General features: G+C 33.1%; 3 protein-coding genes and 2 long non-coding RNA genes across 9 annotated transcripts in view; 2 read left to right on the top strand and 3 right to left on the bottom strand.

Annotated features, from left to right (window-relative positions):
- Positions 1 to 1,530: 1,530 nt before the first annotated feature.
- On the bottom strand, positions 1,531 to 6,468 carry LOC128886573 (thioredoxin domain-containing protein 11). Its single transcript, XM_054141568.1, has 10 exons — positions 5,908 to 6,468; positions 5,468 to 5,678; positions 5,134 to 5,364; positions 4,853 to 5,059; positions 4,533 to 4,730; positions 4,024 to 4,463; positions 3,654 to 3,963; positions 3,352 to 3,582; positions 3,087 to 3,280; positions 1,531 to 3,024 (listed from the first exon to the last, which is right to left on the bottom strand). Exons 1-10 carry the CDS (start codon positions 6,117 to 6,119, stop codon positions 2,526 to 2,528), a joined length of 2,733 nt encoding a protein of 910 aa, XP_053997543.1. The 5' UTR covers positions 6,120 to 6,468; the 3' UTR covers positions 1,531 to 2,525.
- A 382-nt stretch (positions 6,469 to 6,850) lies between these two features.
- Positions 6,851 to 11,451, top strand: LOC128886586 (uncharacterized). The gene is made up of 8 exons (XM_054141602.1): positions 6,851 to 7,799; positions 7,870 to 8,146; positions 8,202 to 8,394; positions 8,460 to 8,574; positions 8,644 to 8,811; positions 10,250 to 10,511; positions 10,580 to 10,760; positions 10,856 to 11,451. Exons 1-8 carry the CDS (start codon positions 6,998 to 7,000, stop codon positions 11,129 to 11,131), a joined length of 2,274 nt encoding a protein of 757 aa, XP_053997577.1. The 5' UTR covers positions 6,851 to 6,997; the 3' UTR covers positions 11,132 to 11,451.
- LOC128886587 (uncharacterized) lies at positions 9,111 to 10,013 on the bottom strand. The gene is made up of 3 exons (XR_008459869.1): positions 9,710 to 10,013; positions 9,543 to 9,644; positions 9,111 to 9,250 (listed from the first exon to the last, which is right to left on the bottom strand). It is a non-coding gene; the product is annotated as an uncharacterized LOC128886587 (long non-coding RNA).
- LOC128886585 (thioredoxin, mitochondrial-like) lies at positions 11,437 to 12,361 on the bottom strand. The gene is made up of 3 exons (XM_054141600.1): positions 12,048 to 12,361; positions 11,834 to 11,957; positions 11,437 to 11,758 (listed from the first exon to the last, which is right to left on the bottom strand). The coding sequence occupies exons 1-3, from the start codon at positions 12,218 to 12,220 to the stop codon at positions 11,645 to 11,647; spliced, it is 411 nt and encodes a 136-aa protein (XP_053997575.1). The 5' UTR covers positions 12,221 to 12,361; the 3' UTR covers positions 11,437 to 11,644.
- Positions 12,362 to 12,550: 189 nt separating this feature from the next.
- LOC128886588 (uncharacterized) overlaps positions 12,551 to 16,238 on the top strand; it is a 67,165-nt gene continuing 63,477 nt past the window's right edge. For 2 of the 5 annotated variants that reach the window (XR_008459871.1, XR_008459872.1), the window contains exons 1-2: positions 12,551 to 13,450; positions 13,570 to 14,143. This is a non-coding gene — a long non-coding RNA (uncharacterized LOC128886588). Of the gene's footprint in view, positions 13,451 to 13,569; positions 14,144 to 15,572; positions 15,976 to 16,238 lie in introns of all 5 variants that reach the window. The other 3 variants (XR_008459870.1, XR_008459874.1, XR_008459873.1) reach the window with 3 other exon arrangements.

Here is a 16,238-nt window from a genome sequence, read left to right on the forward strand (position 1 = left end):
TACAAAATATGTAGTACTTTAAAAGTTTTATTAAGAATACAAAAATGTAAGCTTGAATATTGTTTAAATAGAAAAGTACGTGTTTGGAATACTATTTCACTGGAATGCTCATATTCTCAATCAAACGCCGCGCCATTTTAATTCTGCCATTTTTCTGGACCGTCTAATTTTCCTGTTATGTAATTAAACTTGCGAAAGGTGTGAAATATTATCGGTACCTGCAAATGCACAATTGCAATAAAGAAGTTTCTCAGTCGCATGACCAGGCTCGTCATGATTTTTAACAATGGTTCAGATCTATTTCGATCTTGGAGACCGATATGCGTTCCATTTTCCGAATTACATCGCTTAATTTATTTACATTCGCGTAACAGATACTTTTCTACTCATTTATATTCACCTTATAAAACGTAACTGTACTTTACCATTAAGGCGCCAAAATGCAGTTTCTAAAATGCATTTATCAAGTATCGATCATCTTATCGCTTGCAAGATTTCGAAAAATATTGCAATTCGTCACACTATGATATAACATGATATACATATATTATTAGTAAAGAATTTTACAGCTAAATTAAAATAAGATTCTAATGCGGTTGTGAGGATTATTAAGAATTTAGTTAACGATACTTTGGTCCAATATCGCGCATTGATCAAAGATCAGCGAGCAAATCGATAAAAGAAACAGGTTTCTTATCACGCGTCATTTTACTAGGAATTTCATTACATCGAATAAGTAGCCCAACCCATAAATAAATCAGGCAAATGGGGGGAATGACTAACGCAAGATTACGCGACCCATCGGCCACTTTCGGCCCACGCTATTTTATCACGCGTTTAATCCGATCTTCGTACGTATAAGGTTATGATACGGCGATCTATGGATTTTGACAAAGACCATTATCCAAACATCTAACTTTCTTTTCACGATACGCTGTTAGACATTGAACTCTAAGACATACGCATCTTTTTTATTCGTATTCAATCTCAAATTTAAGGGATGAAACAACCCCTCAAAAAATGTTATTCCACGGGCGTTTATTTTTATCTACGTTAACTTCAAATATCCCGCAGATAAAATACATTGTAAAAGAAATATATATTATAAAACTATCGAGTATTGAGATTACTTATTTTAAGATAACGTATCTTATCGCAATTTATAGTTATATAAAACCTTATATAATCATTATGTAATAGCACTATATATGAAGAATTGAAGATAACGTATCTTATCACAAGTTGTAATTATATAATACGCTTTATAGCATTTACCATTCACGTATCTATCTATATGTTATTTACCTATTTTATATGATATACTGGTAATGGAAAACGGTATCTTAACAAAACGACGAATTTCATCCCTTCTACCATTTACTCGAGAGATTATTTCATCGTTTAAATTATTGATTTGACACAAATAAATACGTAAATAAATCTCTGATTTCTCAGAAAAAATCAATGCTGCATGTATCCTCTTATGGGCAAATTATGATTCACTAATTTGACGCTACGCTGTTTGGACTATTTTTATATATCAACATATAGCTTTTATTATTACAGTGAATAACAATATTTACACAAATGTACAAGTAACACATATTTTAGTAAATGTATGCTCGAATCACATAGCACATCAGGCAAAGGTAGAGCACAAAAGAATTTAATAATTATCTTATGTTAGAGAGCTATAGTTTACAAGATTTTCATCGAATTTTACTCTTTAAAAAACAAGTTGTAACAATTAAGGCTTATTGCATATGCCATTTCTTGTTACCGTAAGTCTGTGACAGTACGAGTTTCATTTCTTTATTCTAGCATTAAACATCATGAATATTAATCAGTGATGAGTAATTCTATCGCATGTACACTCCCTGTACATAACTATGATGCACTGAAAAAAATAGTATTATCAACGAATTACTATCTCTGTGAGAATAGTAGCTATAAATATCTATCTTTCGCGAAAAATTTTGCAAAATTTGTTCAAACGAAACAAGACTTAAAACCTTGTTTGTTATCATGTGTATTTTACAAGTATATAGTAAAAATTGCATACACCATATGCAATTTAATCCATACAAATTTTTGCATTGTTCTATAATTGAGATTCATCTTTTTTTCACTTACAGTCATTCAGATGTTACAAATTTATTAATAATTAATATTCACTTTAATTATTTAAATTTAGTACTCTAAAATAATTTATTTTATACAAAATTGAAACTCTTCCCTGACGTAGATGTACTTAAATATTCAATTTCAGTATTAGGAGGGAATGTTTTGTTCTGAAATTGTAAAAAAAATGAATATCTTCTTCCCATATATACCCACAAAAGCAACATAAAATCATCTAAATATACTGTCGTATTCATTTGCACGAGATGTACAGAGTTCAAGTAGACACATTTTGCTTTTGTAGAATAAACAGTTTCGTGAGGTATATGTACACTTATTATCAGGTCGTAAAAGAACTTAGATAAAATAATATTTATCAGAAAATATATATTATTAAATTGATATCACAATTCGCTTTTAATTGATTTTCTTTCAAAAGCATTGTTTTGTTGAATAGCATTTTCTGGTTGAGTGCTATTCATTTTACTATCTAATTCTATTAATCTAATACTTTTATAATATTTCCTATATTTTTTTCTGATCAGTTTTACTTTGTGTTTATCTTTTCTGAGATCAGTAGTGGAACTTAATATTAAGTGGATGTCTTTAATATGTGCCAGCTTCAGTAAAATGATATTTCTTTTGTACCTAGCATTTTGTTTTCCTAACATGTTTGTATGTCTTATTAACTTTCGATAATCTCTAAGTAGTTGTTGAATGATATCTAAACACAGCCAACGTGTTCGAACAATACATGTATCCGGTTGTTCACCGGCTTCAGATTGACAAATATTTATAAGTGCTTCGACATGCGAATCTCCGTCTAAATTCGCTAAAACGAAGTTAATGAGGTTGGGAATGGTAATTGGTAGAGGAAACGGATACACCGTGCTATCTTCTTTTCTGAAATGAAGGTAATAAAATTATTGTAAAAGAACGATTGCAATCGACTTAATTTTAATTACCTTTTAGCAGGAAAAAAGAGAATGGATGGGAATCGATTCATGTTATATTCCCACGGCAAATCATTGTTATCACCGTCGACTCTTACAAATAAGAGATGATCCATTTCGCGCAAGTAATGAGCTACTGTTAAGTATACATAAGAAATCGCACTACAAAATGCACAAAAAGGAGAGTAGTACATTACAACCACATCCTGCGAATAAAATCGTTAATTTTAATATATTCCTTAATTATGATTTTATTGTATACCACCTTCCAATTTACCTTTGTCGGATCTAAAACAGTATCTAAAAAAGTCTCAGTTATTAATTCCGGTATACATATACACTGTAAATTCTTCGTTTCGCAATTAGTTTTGCTCTTAAACTTTTGTCCAAAACGCTTAGAGTTATTGGAACGTAGCGTACGTTGTAAGAAACCTTCGGTATAATTATTTATAAATTGTATAAGTGCATATCGATTAAAATCTTCTTGCATAACATATTGACTCTCGCGCTACAAGTAATAATTTTACATTAATGTACTAACATATTAATATAGATTAAAAAAGAAAACTATACACTTACAGCAGCATCTAGTATAACAACAGCAGTTTTATCTTTCTTTTTCAGAATATCTATTCCAAGACTCTCTGCGAAATGAAAAAAATGTAAACTATCGATTGCTATCAGTGCCAATGTTTTATTCATTTTGCATAGTGACTCCGTTAGGGTTATGTTCGGATGTTCAGGGGAGTCGCGTGGAAATATAGGTTGATGATACTTGTTTCCAGTTATCCATCTTCTACAATCTTGTTTTAAATATGCTTGCTTTATTGCGTTTGCAGAACGCGCATCGTCTTTGTTCGCTGTAAATAACGATGTCTTGTATCTCTGGCTAAAAATAAAAGGAAAAGTGTTAACTAAAGAATGATATTTAAGCCTAAAAAGTTTGTACCTTTTAGATTTGAATCCTTGTTGTAATTTTATTGTTACACGATCCTTGTTACAACAGACATCATATTTCTCTTGCAAATCTTCCATGGTGGAAATTTTAAAAATATCTACACCTCTGCATACAGGGTTGAGATTATCAGAGTCAAGTTTACAAACAGACGCTTCTCTTTCTACATTGCTTAATCCAAATTTTTTACATAGAGAACATTTATTCATGACAATATTAGCACAGCAACTATCGTTAATCCACTGTTGAATGAACACATTGACGGTCGATTCGTTTAACTGATTTTTGTTTTCCTTCAAGAGTTTAATACATTGTCTATTTTTTTCGAAATGCCTAGCAATAGCTGTGCGACGATTAAGACTGAGATGTTGAATTATATTTTTAGTCATGAGATTATCTACACAGATATAATCTTGTAGTCCAATTTCTCTAATCTAAAGGATCAATGTAATTCTTATTACATATCCTTAGAATATTGCATTTGTGCTTACTTTACTACGCACCAGATTGTAATTGTAATTTTCAAGGTGTAAAGGATTACGAGGTGTGAAGAGGAAAAGTACAGGTCCTTCCTTCAAATATGGTGCTAATGTTAGCGCTTTTACTCCAGGAGGCTGCAGCCATAGTGCTGGTAGGTGAATGGAGCTGCTAATCCAATTTAATATGTTTTCGGAAGTCCATTCAGTGTCTTCTGGATACCTCTACACATTTCAATTCTCAAACTCATTTAATTGTGCTATATATGCAAATGTTTCTGCTTTATGTATCCCATGTATTTATATCATCGCATAAACGTAAATATAAAATGTTTTTATATACTTACTAGAGATTCATTCCACATGAGTAAATTTGCAGATGGAAATTTATAAATATTATGGTCTCTTTCGCTCGATAATGCACTCGTGACAATAGCAAACACCAGTTCTCTATTAGGATCTTTTTCTAGTGCACGTATAGCAGCCTTATAAAATTCTCTATAACCAGGAGTTCTATCCAATCGTGTGAAATTAAAATAACCTACCACTACAGCCTGTAATGATAATAAATTATTCATTCGTTCTTTAAAGAATGATATAAAATGATAAATTATTTATTCATACTTACATCATAATTCACAAATAAATCTATCAATTGTTCTGTATGAGTTATTCTAACAATTGGATTCATGACTGCATTAAGGAAACGAATCATATATGGCAGGGTATGAATACCCCTGTATTGTATGCCAGAGTCTCTCGATGGATATAGCATTAATACTGGATAACTTTGAATTTTGTTATAATGAGCCCTACACTCTGAGTTTGGATGCCAACAATTAATAGCAGCAAAAAATATCTAAAATCCAAACATATTTTAGTTTTGCTATTCAACATGAAAATATACTTTTAATTCTATCTATTTTGATAATATAAATGAATTTTATGAATATGTTTGTTACCTGTGTACGGTAGTATTGAGCAACATTTTCAAATTCGGGACGCACTGCCTGACTCTCTGCATCCCAGGGTGCATAGTACATAACAAAGCTAAAATCTGCTTCAGAGACTCTTTCTATCATAGCCCCTAGATGACCTTTATAAAAATCCAAGACTATTGAACTTTGATTAAAAAATGGCTTAGCTGATGGAGGCTTTGATATCTTGGGAGGTCTACAATAAAAACAGTAAATCTATATAACATTTAAAAGAAACATATATAAAGTATAATTTACCAAATACAAACACATTTCACTTTCACTGTATTTACACTTGTATTTTACGATACTTTCGAGACACATCTGTTCCATAATATCAAAATCGTGAATGTTACGTTACTTTCAATGCGAAACCACGTTGAATTATCATGAATTTTTAACCATAGACATAACCTAAAACTCACGAACTATGAAGTGCAGTCAGGGCGGTAAAAGTGACCGCAAGGAAAAAGCAGATCTCTCTGGCATACGAAAACATCTTGCTGGTCAAACGGTCTTCCACTGCGAGCCTCTGATTCGACTCCTTGGCCACGTCGTTACTTCCTGAGTCCGATGTACTCATGTGCGAGTGATCAGCATTTCTCGGCGTATCTGTTTCAAACTCTTCCTTCAACATTATCCGTGACAACCGAAACAAAATTAACGGAGGAAAATTGCTGTGTGTTAAAACCTCATCACACACTCCTTATTTGCCCTGGCACATCAGTCGAACTATCTTTTATTTAATTAAATGTAATTAACCGGGTTTTTCGTGGGTCTCTACACCTGTATTTTCATAGACCGGAAACAGCTGACCGCTTGTCAACATATCGTCGATGCACGATATAAGAGAATAACATTTGACTGAACTTTGCATAAATTTACGAAAACAGTGTCCACAGAGCTCCATTAATTCGTTCCCTTTGAGGGGAATACAGAACACCACGGCACACCAAAAGTACTCCCTTCCACTCCCTTCTGCTCCCTTCTTCCTCACGACAAGGTATATACATATGTAAATACCTGTCGCTTGGTGAAATGTTAGGGCAGGATTTTAGTTTGAATGAAAGATCGAGTTTCATATGAACTGCATCTTCTAAAACGTCGAGATCTTAAAATTACTTAAAATTACATTCTTCAAATATCATGATGAAGATTATGATATTGAAGATTAAAAACGTTTAAACCTTTTGGAGAAAACATTATACAAATATTCATAAGGGGCAACCAGAAAGACCGCCGCTTTCTAAGCTATTCTATGAGCAGGTCTTAATACCATTGGCGGCATCGGTGGTAAAACACCCAAGTTTTTAGTGATAACAATTCGGTGGTGCCACCTTACAGAAGCAGGTTTATTTATTCATATAAATAATTACAAATAAGTATTGTGCACAACTGTGCACAACTAGAAATCTATATTATATAATAAAAATATGTGAAGTTATTGTATTTTGGAAGTATAGAAAGTAGTAATTAAAGTAAATTAAAGTAGCAATTCGTTTTCAGAAATTTATCATGAAAAGCCTGTTGATTTTTGTTCCTGACAAACTTTATAAAGAAAAGCCTGGGTACATGTTTGGCAAAGTGGTATACGACGACAGCACAGGAGTTAAAAAATTTTATGTCATTGGAATATGTAGAACAGATAATTTTGAGACAATAAAACATGGCACTAGTATAATTGGATATTATTCGGCAGCAGAACATAAACGTGGATATGTAGATAAAAAATATGTAGACTGGATTAATATATATTCCCATCCTAACTTTTCTCTTCATGAAAATAATTATGATTATAGTATAAAGAGCATAATTGTAAATAATAAAAAAATGTCAACATTACATTGCCATACAGTTATTACAGTATATGATCAAGTAGCCCTCAGAGAGACAGAATTATTTGGTCAAAGAGCAACGTCAGGAAATCATTTTTATGAATTAATGAAAATTCTGCAGAGCAAACAGGTTGAAGGAGAACTACAAAAGAAGGGAAAAGTTACTTATATAAAGGAAACTCTCTTAGTCTATCATATGTTTTTGTATTTTTATCCAGTTCTCCTCCTTAGTAAAGTAACAAGCAAATTATTACCAATTCTAAGATATTCTTTCCTTGGTTTACACGTTCATGGATGGTTGGAAAATGTTAAATGGATGTTAATTGCTATAATAAAGAACAAGAGATTCACATTAAAAACTGGCAATTATGTTTTTGCACTGATAATAGATATGTTATTAGGAATATTTATATTGCAATTACTGTTGCATTACTTCGAATATACATCTCCATCTCAAATACTTTTGAGCAATGCAGAGGCAAGTTCATGATGTAATAATATTAAACCAATAGTATTATTTGATATTGATTTTAATATATACTTTGCAGAAAGTTGTGACATTTTTGAAAGATTTAATAAACTGGCTAATGGGTGTACCAGCTGGCTTAAAATTAAATCATGCCTTGAACAATATGCTTGGAAAATTTTTTCTGTACCACATACATTTATGGTGGATATTCTTGTTAACTATAAAACCTGTAATGGATTTTGCTTTTGAAGTATTAGTATTATTTGGAAGACTCGGTATCACTTTTCAAATAGCAATAGCAGCTGATCTTCTAGGTCTTGTCAGTTTTCATGCATACTGTATTTACGTATATGCGGCAAGGTATTGAAATATCAAACATAAGAAATACTCAAATATTAATTCAGTTTCTTGTTAGGCTCTTCAATATTCAATTAAAGGGTATCACTGCTTTATTTCGACTGTTCTTGGGTAAGAAAATGAATCCACTTAGAGAGAGAGTTGATTCTTGTCAATATCAACCAGATCAATTGTTTGTGGGGACCTTATTATTCACAATTTTGTTATTTCTTATGCCAACAACATGGGTGTACTATGCTGTTTTTACAATGGTACATTAAAAATAATGTATTTTGATTTTTTTAATTATTCAGAATGTAACAATCATTTATTGCAGCTTAGATTAGCATTGATCGGGTTTGGAGGTTTCTTGAGTAGAATGAAATTTTATCTTCAAGTTATGCCAGTCTATACACTGTTTAAGTGGTTGTTTCAATCTCATAACACACGCAGTAAGTAAAATATCTAACATTTAACTTATTACATTATTGAATTTGCAATTATTGCAATACATGTTTTAGGCATTGTTAATATTAAAGTACATTCACATCGTGCAGAGGCACCAATAGTATTAATAATGACATTGGTCGGAGCATCATGGTGTCACACATGGGACAGGTGTATACCAGACACAATTGGTCGACATCCGCCAATCGAATGGAAGAAGATAATAAGTAATATAATATGGGGTGAATTGCTATATCCTCTATAAATATTTATTTATCTTTTTGTAACAACGAAAAAATACATTTCTACAATACATTGCTATAATATTAAAACTGTACTGGTGATTTATGTGTTTGTTTATGCCTTTGTTCAGCAATTTTAAGATCATGTAAGTATTTTTTCATCTCTGGAGACATTTCGGCATTCATCTTCTGATCAATATCATTTTCTTCCCTGAGTATACCAAAGTAAATACAAAAAACGGCTAAGCTACCTAATACAATGAAGCCTTGATACGGTGATGTATCTTGATTTGTATGTGAGTTTCCAGCTTTCATAGATGAAGCTGGTGAAGTTGAATATTTTATAGGCTCATCAAACTCGTCCACTTCCGTATTTTTATTAGCTTTTCCTGAACTCGTATCATGTTTTGAAGCACAACAAATATGAGGAACAGCAAATCTACAATATATTCATTTATCGATAGTGTTTGAAAGTATTAACCTTCTATTAATCGCGTCAATGAGAGTTCTATAAGAAAAACATAAGGCTGCAGGACACATGTCACTGACGCGATTAACGAAAGATTAAGATAATTAAGTTTTTATAATACTTTTGATTACACACGTAAGCTTATTGACAGCAGGTAAAAATATTCTTTACGATACTTAACCTCAATAGTACAAATATTTTAAGAATTCAATAAAAGAAAAAAACAAACATGTCAACTACCATATATTTCAATATGTAATACCTTTTTAACAGCATATCTCTACTTTTAATTTGTTCTACCATTCCAATCAATTTTGAACGCAACATTTCGAAAAAATCTTGCAAGAACACTATTCAACCCAAACTTTCCTGGAAAATTTTAAACCCATATATACATACTGTTTGCGAAGTCGCTCGATAAAAATATACGTACAATTTAATAATAATTGTATTCTTCCGTATTAAACTCGTCTTACAATTGAATAAAAGTCAATAATTGCAAGTCAAATGATTTTATTCTTGATTTTCTGATGGTCTTATTCTTGTTCCAAACATCTCACAGAAGTATCCACATGTATGTGCGGCAGCAATCAATTTTGAAAGTGTATGATATTTTCCTATATTTTCTCCCACTTATTACTTAATTTTCATACAATTAGAGCCCCAAAAGCATTATTATAAATTTGGAAACTTTGTATCACGTTTACATATACGATAATTAACTGATTTTGTATTACGATGGGGTCTGATAGCACGTCAAAGGTTGAGGTTAAGAGCCCGAAATCACGAAAAAGAACGAAAAAAAAAAATAAATCGGAAGGTGAATATTCAGTAATGCTAGTTTATTCTTAGTAATGTTGTTTTTTTAAATATTACACGAGTGACATTAGTGCTACGTTAGATTTTTTGCAAAATAAATTTCATTGAGGTTAAATCTCTAGTCAACTTTTAATATTTATTTTTTCACAGACTTGAATAATAAAAGGAATTGCAATACAGATGCATCACAAGAGAGTGTTGATCAAATGAAGGAAATCAATGAACAAAATATGATATGCAAAAAAAGGAAGCAAAGAAAACAAAAATCAAGTAACAGCAATTTAAATGGTACGCATAAAGAAACAATGAAGGATGATGAACAAGAAAACAATTTTGATGATATACAAAAAGATCAAGATGAAATTGAATCAAGGGATGAATTAGTTTCTTCTAAAAAATTCAGAAGAACAGAGTGAGTTAAATGTTTCATTCTTATAAATGTACAGTGACTTTCTTAAAATAATTTTCTATTTTTTTTAGTGCTACTAACGCGGATAATAATGTAGAAGATACAGAAGAAGCTAGCAAAAGCGAGGCAAAGAAATCAAAACAGCCATCTAAGCGCCAATTGAAGAGGGAAAAGGCTGAGAAAAAAGAGACTGAAAAGCGGGAGGCTAGCAGACTGGAAGCAATGAAAAAGGGTTTGAGCTATGTTTCACAGGTATTTTAAGTACTTTGTTGTACAATTAGCCTTGAATAAGTATGCACATCAAATAAATATTAATTTTTTTACTTGTTTATGCAATTTATCTACAGTGGAAATATGCGCAAAGCGAATGGAAATTCGAGAAACTGAGACAAATTTGGTTAATAGATAACTTACTAGACGAGACTTCCATTCCAGATGACATTTTCCCTACTGTTTTGGAATATTTTGAAGGATGTAAAGGAATGGCAAGAGAACAACTTTTAAAAAAAGGTTTAGATGTTATAAAGAAGGTAGAAGAAAATGAAGAAATGAAAGACGAAATAGAATCTGTCGCTTATCAAAGGGCAAGGAAACTTTTGCAAGCTTTACCTACCGAAACTTAATTAGTTCAAAATATATTGAAAAAGTGACATCATTTTGTTTCAGTACTGAAACTATAATGATCATTAGATGTATTAGCATGTTAAACATTAAATATTGAACTAAATTTGAAAATTTGATACTTCATTTGTAAATTTCTAATTCTAATTTTATTTTAGCATCATGTTTAACTGTTAGGAGTTTAATTGTGAAAATATAACCTAAATAATGGCATATAATTATGTGTTGTATCATTTGCAAAGCATACATCAATAAATATATATGTATGTATCTGTATTAAATATTTGTAAATAATTAAACAATAAAATTTATCTGTTTATTACACGAAAAAAATTTATTTAACAATTTAACAATTCTCTATAAGTTAATACTTTACAAAGTTGCAACTATACATTATTAAAAAATTGTACTTTATACTTATTACTCGAGGTAGCATCCTTGTAGAGAATATTATACAAAGTACCCCGATAACTACAGGGTTGTTCGATGGCAAATCGTATTCGAAATAAGTTACATTACTCTGTATACTTATCTACAAATTGTTTAAGTTCGTCTATATCGTGGAGACCAACGATTCTGTCTAAAACTTTTCCATCTTTCATTGCGATTAGTACTGGAATAGATCCAACCTATGTTCAAAGATAACTGTTATTATTTCAGTACGAAAGAACTGATAGTAAACAAATAAGTAATACAAAATTAACCTCATAATCCAATGCAAGATCGCTATTTTCATCTATATCAACCTTTGCCAATAAAATCTTCCCCTGCTTCTCTGCAATTATTGATTCTATACGAGGAGTGAGCATACGGCAAGGGTTGCACCATCTGCAACATGAATTACGCATAATATTATTTTTAATTTAACCATTCGTTAGTTTCAGCTAAACTACATGAAACTATTGAATATTTACGTACGTTGCAAAGAAGTCAACAATCACGGGCACCTTCGACTTTTTAACACGGTCATCGAAATCTTTTAAATCCTGAACCTTGAAGGCGACCGAAACTGCTTGCTCCTGGGCCGGTGCATTTGCAAAAGTCCTGCTTCCTAGAGCGCTACGAACGGATCTAATGCCGACTCGAAGCATAGTTGGTAATGTTTTGTGGATACACGATAAGCACAATAAATTATATTCGAAATAACAAGATATTAATACAAACAGATTCCAAAATGCAATACACAATTCATTTAATTCTAACCTATTCTTTCGTTTCAAGGATATGTATACGACGATACCGCAGAATAGAATAGCAGATTGCACCAATGGTTGCAAACACAGTGACCAACATTATAGACCGAGAATAAAATTCTCTGAATTCTTTCTTCTACATGTATCTACTCCATTCTCATATGATTAGCTATGTGGTTTTTCTAATGGCTGATTTCGTTGAAAATAAAAAAGCGATAACAAATTTGTTTTAGCAATTGTGCAAACTTTTATTTGAACTTAAAAAGCGGAAATCAGATTGATTATCGTTTGGGTAAATACTACAATTTAAAAGTAGATGGCCTTCTATTGAATGCAATTTTAGATAACTATCGTTTGCCAAAGTGGATATACATGTAGACGTTTATTTGTCGTTTTCGCTTATTATTTTACGTTTGTCATCATATATTATTTCATCGACTTAGTCATTGCAGGCAATTGTTGCGCATTTATGTAAGGTAGGAACAATATACGACTTTCATATAATCATACTTATCACGAAGTTTCACGAAGTATATTTCTTATTTTTTTTCCTGATAGATTTATTCAAAACTCTAAAGTATTACACCTAAGCGATGATTTCACTCGATGATCTTGAAGTCAAATGGACTCCTGCGAGTGACCTACTCTCAACCGCAAGGACTCGCGCGTTTGGACCTCGATCACAATTGATCACATCGCTCTAAATCCTTCGAGGATGCGTGACACATGGGGATATCTAAAAGTTACGTATTTGACGTATTGTTTATGCCGGGAAATGCAGGAGGCAATTTGCGACGCATTGAACGCATTATCAGCTTATCAGCCAAGCATTTATGGACACACTTCCGACGTCGAACTGCTGGATATCTTGCTGTACGTTTAATTATACCACAAAAGCGGCAATGAAATGATTATAAGCGTGAGAATCGTGACGCTCGCTTCTACGATTGCCACTTCACGAAGCATTACAATGCTTCGTGTGATGTTTCGAAAATCGAGGAGTTTTAGCAGAGCCACCTCGAGATAAATAAAATCAATTACTCGTGGATCTTGTGCTCCACGAGTACTATAGTATACCGACCTCGATAGTCCTCTACCAGGACTATGTGACTTTTAGGTATTTACTAGGTGATTATATTTATTTTACATATGACTAGCTCAAATTATTACAGTTTAAGTATAACCCACAATTATATGTGTGGAAAAATGAGGTTACATCTGACTTATTTTCTTATTTATCTAAAAAGCATATGGCGGCACCTATGATGCGGCGGTCGTCGAACAAATTAGTTTGCCGTACCGACTGTTGGTAGCCTATCGTGTCCAACAATACCAAACGAATCCTATTCATTATCGTCTATTATTGGATTTGCAACTAATTGCGTAACGCAATGGTGAGTGGATCAAAGAACACCGTGAATGTATTTTCGCATGACGAACTTCATAGCGGCTTAATTACTAAATTGAATCATTCGGATGCTACGATTTAAGCTTATGCAGTAGTAACGACGATTTCTGTGTAAAAATAAAAAAATAAAAAAATAATTGTAAAAGGGAATAATAGCTGCGAAGATGTATGAATAATTATATTAATTTAAGCGATTGGCGGATCGAATTGTTTTGAGCTTTTGAATAAATAATATATTAACTTTTACAAGACACAGTTATTAGCTACATAGCAACTCGTCATTAAATAAAGACTGCAAATATTTTATTGCACATCTAGTTTGTGGACTACACGGTATTTGTATCTAAGTTGGTGGCGCTGTTGTTCCCATGAAGCAAATGTGATACACGCACGGACGGGCACGCTAATTAGTGGTAAGAAATTCATTGCTCTAGTATATTCCGATTGTTATTCTTTCAGATATTTGTTATTCAATATTTATTTTTTATTTATACTTTGCAAATATACTTGAGATACGAACAAGTTCGTCTTTAGGAGCGATAAAAATACAGGACGAAACACTTAACTTCGAAAGTGGTATATACGCTCTTTTTTCTACCTTTTGGTTCGAGTTGATACAAGAGCTATTTAAAGTTAGATGATTCATCCTTTATGGGTACAGAGGTGAGAAACAGCTATACGTTGTCATTAAATTATCTTTAATATCATTCTGGGTCACTCGTTCGTTCCGCGCTCTCCTGCACTGCCTTTGGTCTTAGTTATTTAATAATTTCTTTTTAAATATCGCTATGAATCATTTTCGAATCTTCGATTTATATTTACATAATCTTTCATGAAAAAAGAAAAAATGCCATAAGCGGCTTTCGTTCCACGACGAGATACTTGGCAATCGCCGATTTAATTATGTGAAATTTTCGCATCGATGAAAATTATCCTTGAAGATTAGATCAGAGAGTAATTAGAATGTAGGTTGCGCGTGTAATCGTTCGCGTCTCTTGTTCGAAAGTAATAGACGAGTTTCACAGGCCGATCCTCCTATGACGTTCAAATTAAATCAAATCAGTCCTCGTCGTAACTTCGTTACATCGTTACGTTACGTGAAACGAAAATCCGTTATGTAAACCGTTTCCCTCGTTCTACGACAGGACGCACTTACGAAAATAATAGATTTTCTCCGTGGGAAAGCATCCACCTGAGAAGCCGGAACGCGTGACAACAACAATACAATCATCACCTTTTTCTACGTTAAAACAAAGTCACGACACACAATGAGCAACGAGAATATTTATCTACTATCGTGTGCTTGTATTTACTCTTACGGTTATTAATTTTAGGGTACCACAGTTCTTTTTCTCTTTTTAACTCTCTCACAGGCTGGTCTATATCTCCCTTGCTCTATCTATAATAATCTCTATGGTCTTAACACTTTAGAGTAGGCGTTAAATCGAAGCGATTAAAATGGATGAAATTACGCAACGAGTCGCAAAGTCGTCGTCGTATGACGCGAGCCATTAAGTCCGGATGGTTAACTTTTAAACAACCGACTTGCGTTTTGTCTTCAAGGTCTCGGCTACCTCGATCTTCGGACCTTTTCCTCGCGAGGCACGAACGACGCTCGTAATCCTAGAAATGTTTCTACAAACAATCGTGCACGTATTACGTTGCTAAGAGGCAGCACGCTCAAGACGGCTTAGGTGTGTTCGAGTATTGCGTAAAGCTCGATGGCGTTTCCTTATACGAGCAAAGGCTCGTTTGTTGCAAAAAAAGAACTGTGGCGGTAGAGCGATCTTTGTTGAGGCGGATTCACGTTCACCGAGACTATGAAACATTTTTCTTTTTCAGAAATCGGTGAGAAATCGAAGAACGAATGTTATCTGCCTTCGCTGGTCCCTGGTGTTGTTATGAAAAAATAAATTATACAAAGGTTCGGGTACAGATCGATCTCTATAGCATAGCGATGGATCTGCGCGAAGTAAGAGGAAGCTCAGTCGATAGGAAATTTTTGTCGTATAACGTGTCGGCGCCAACTTCTGACAAGCTAGCCAGCTATAACACACCAGACGAGGGGGTTCATATACGTGTTTAGCACGTTGACTGTCCGATTGAATCATTACCGCTTCGTAGCCCAAAGCGGCAGAGGATTCGACGCTTCCAGAGATTTTCACGCTTCGGCGGGAAACGCAGTCTGTCTAATCAAATTGAACGACGTTTCACGGAAGACCACATAGCTGGCGAAAAATATTCAGTGAGCCCCAATTCCAACCCTCATCTGACCCTCCTGTTATCGATAGCGAGATAAACGAATTAAGAATCGTCCCGATTTCGAATGGAACTTGTTGCAAATCGAATAAAGCTTTAATTTACGGCTCAACGCGTACCATCTGGCAAACTTCGTTTCGTGTCAATTCAGGGCAACGAAATTAACTTCCGACAAAATAAATGACATCAAGGTAGTTGTTTCGAGATAGTCACGTTCAAAAGTATCATTGAAAATTTTCGTAAATGTAG

The sequence above is a fragment of the Hylaeus anthracinus genome, unplaced genomic scaffold, assembly GCF_026225885.1.
Source record: "Hylaeus anthracinus isolate JK02 unplaced genomic scaffold, UHH_iyHylAnth1.0_haploid 11985, whole genome shotgun sequence".
Classification (NCBI taxonomy): domain Eukaryota; kingdom Metazoa; phylum Arthropoda; class Insecta; order Hymenoptera; family Colletidae; genus Hylaeus; species Hylaeus anthracinus.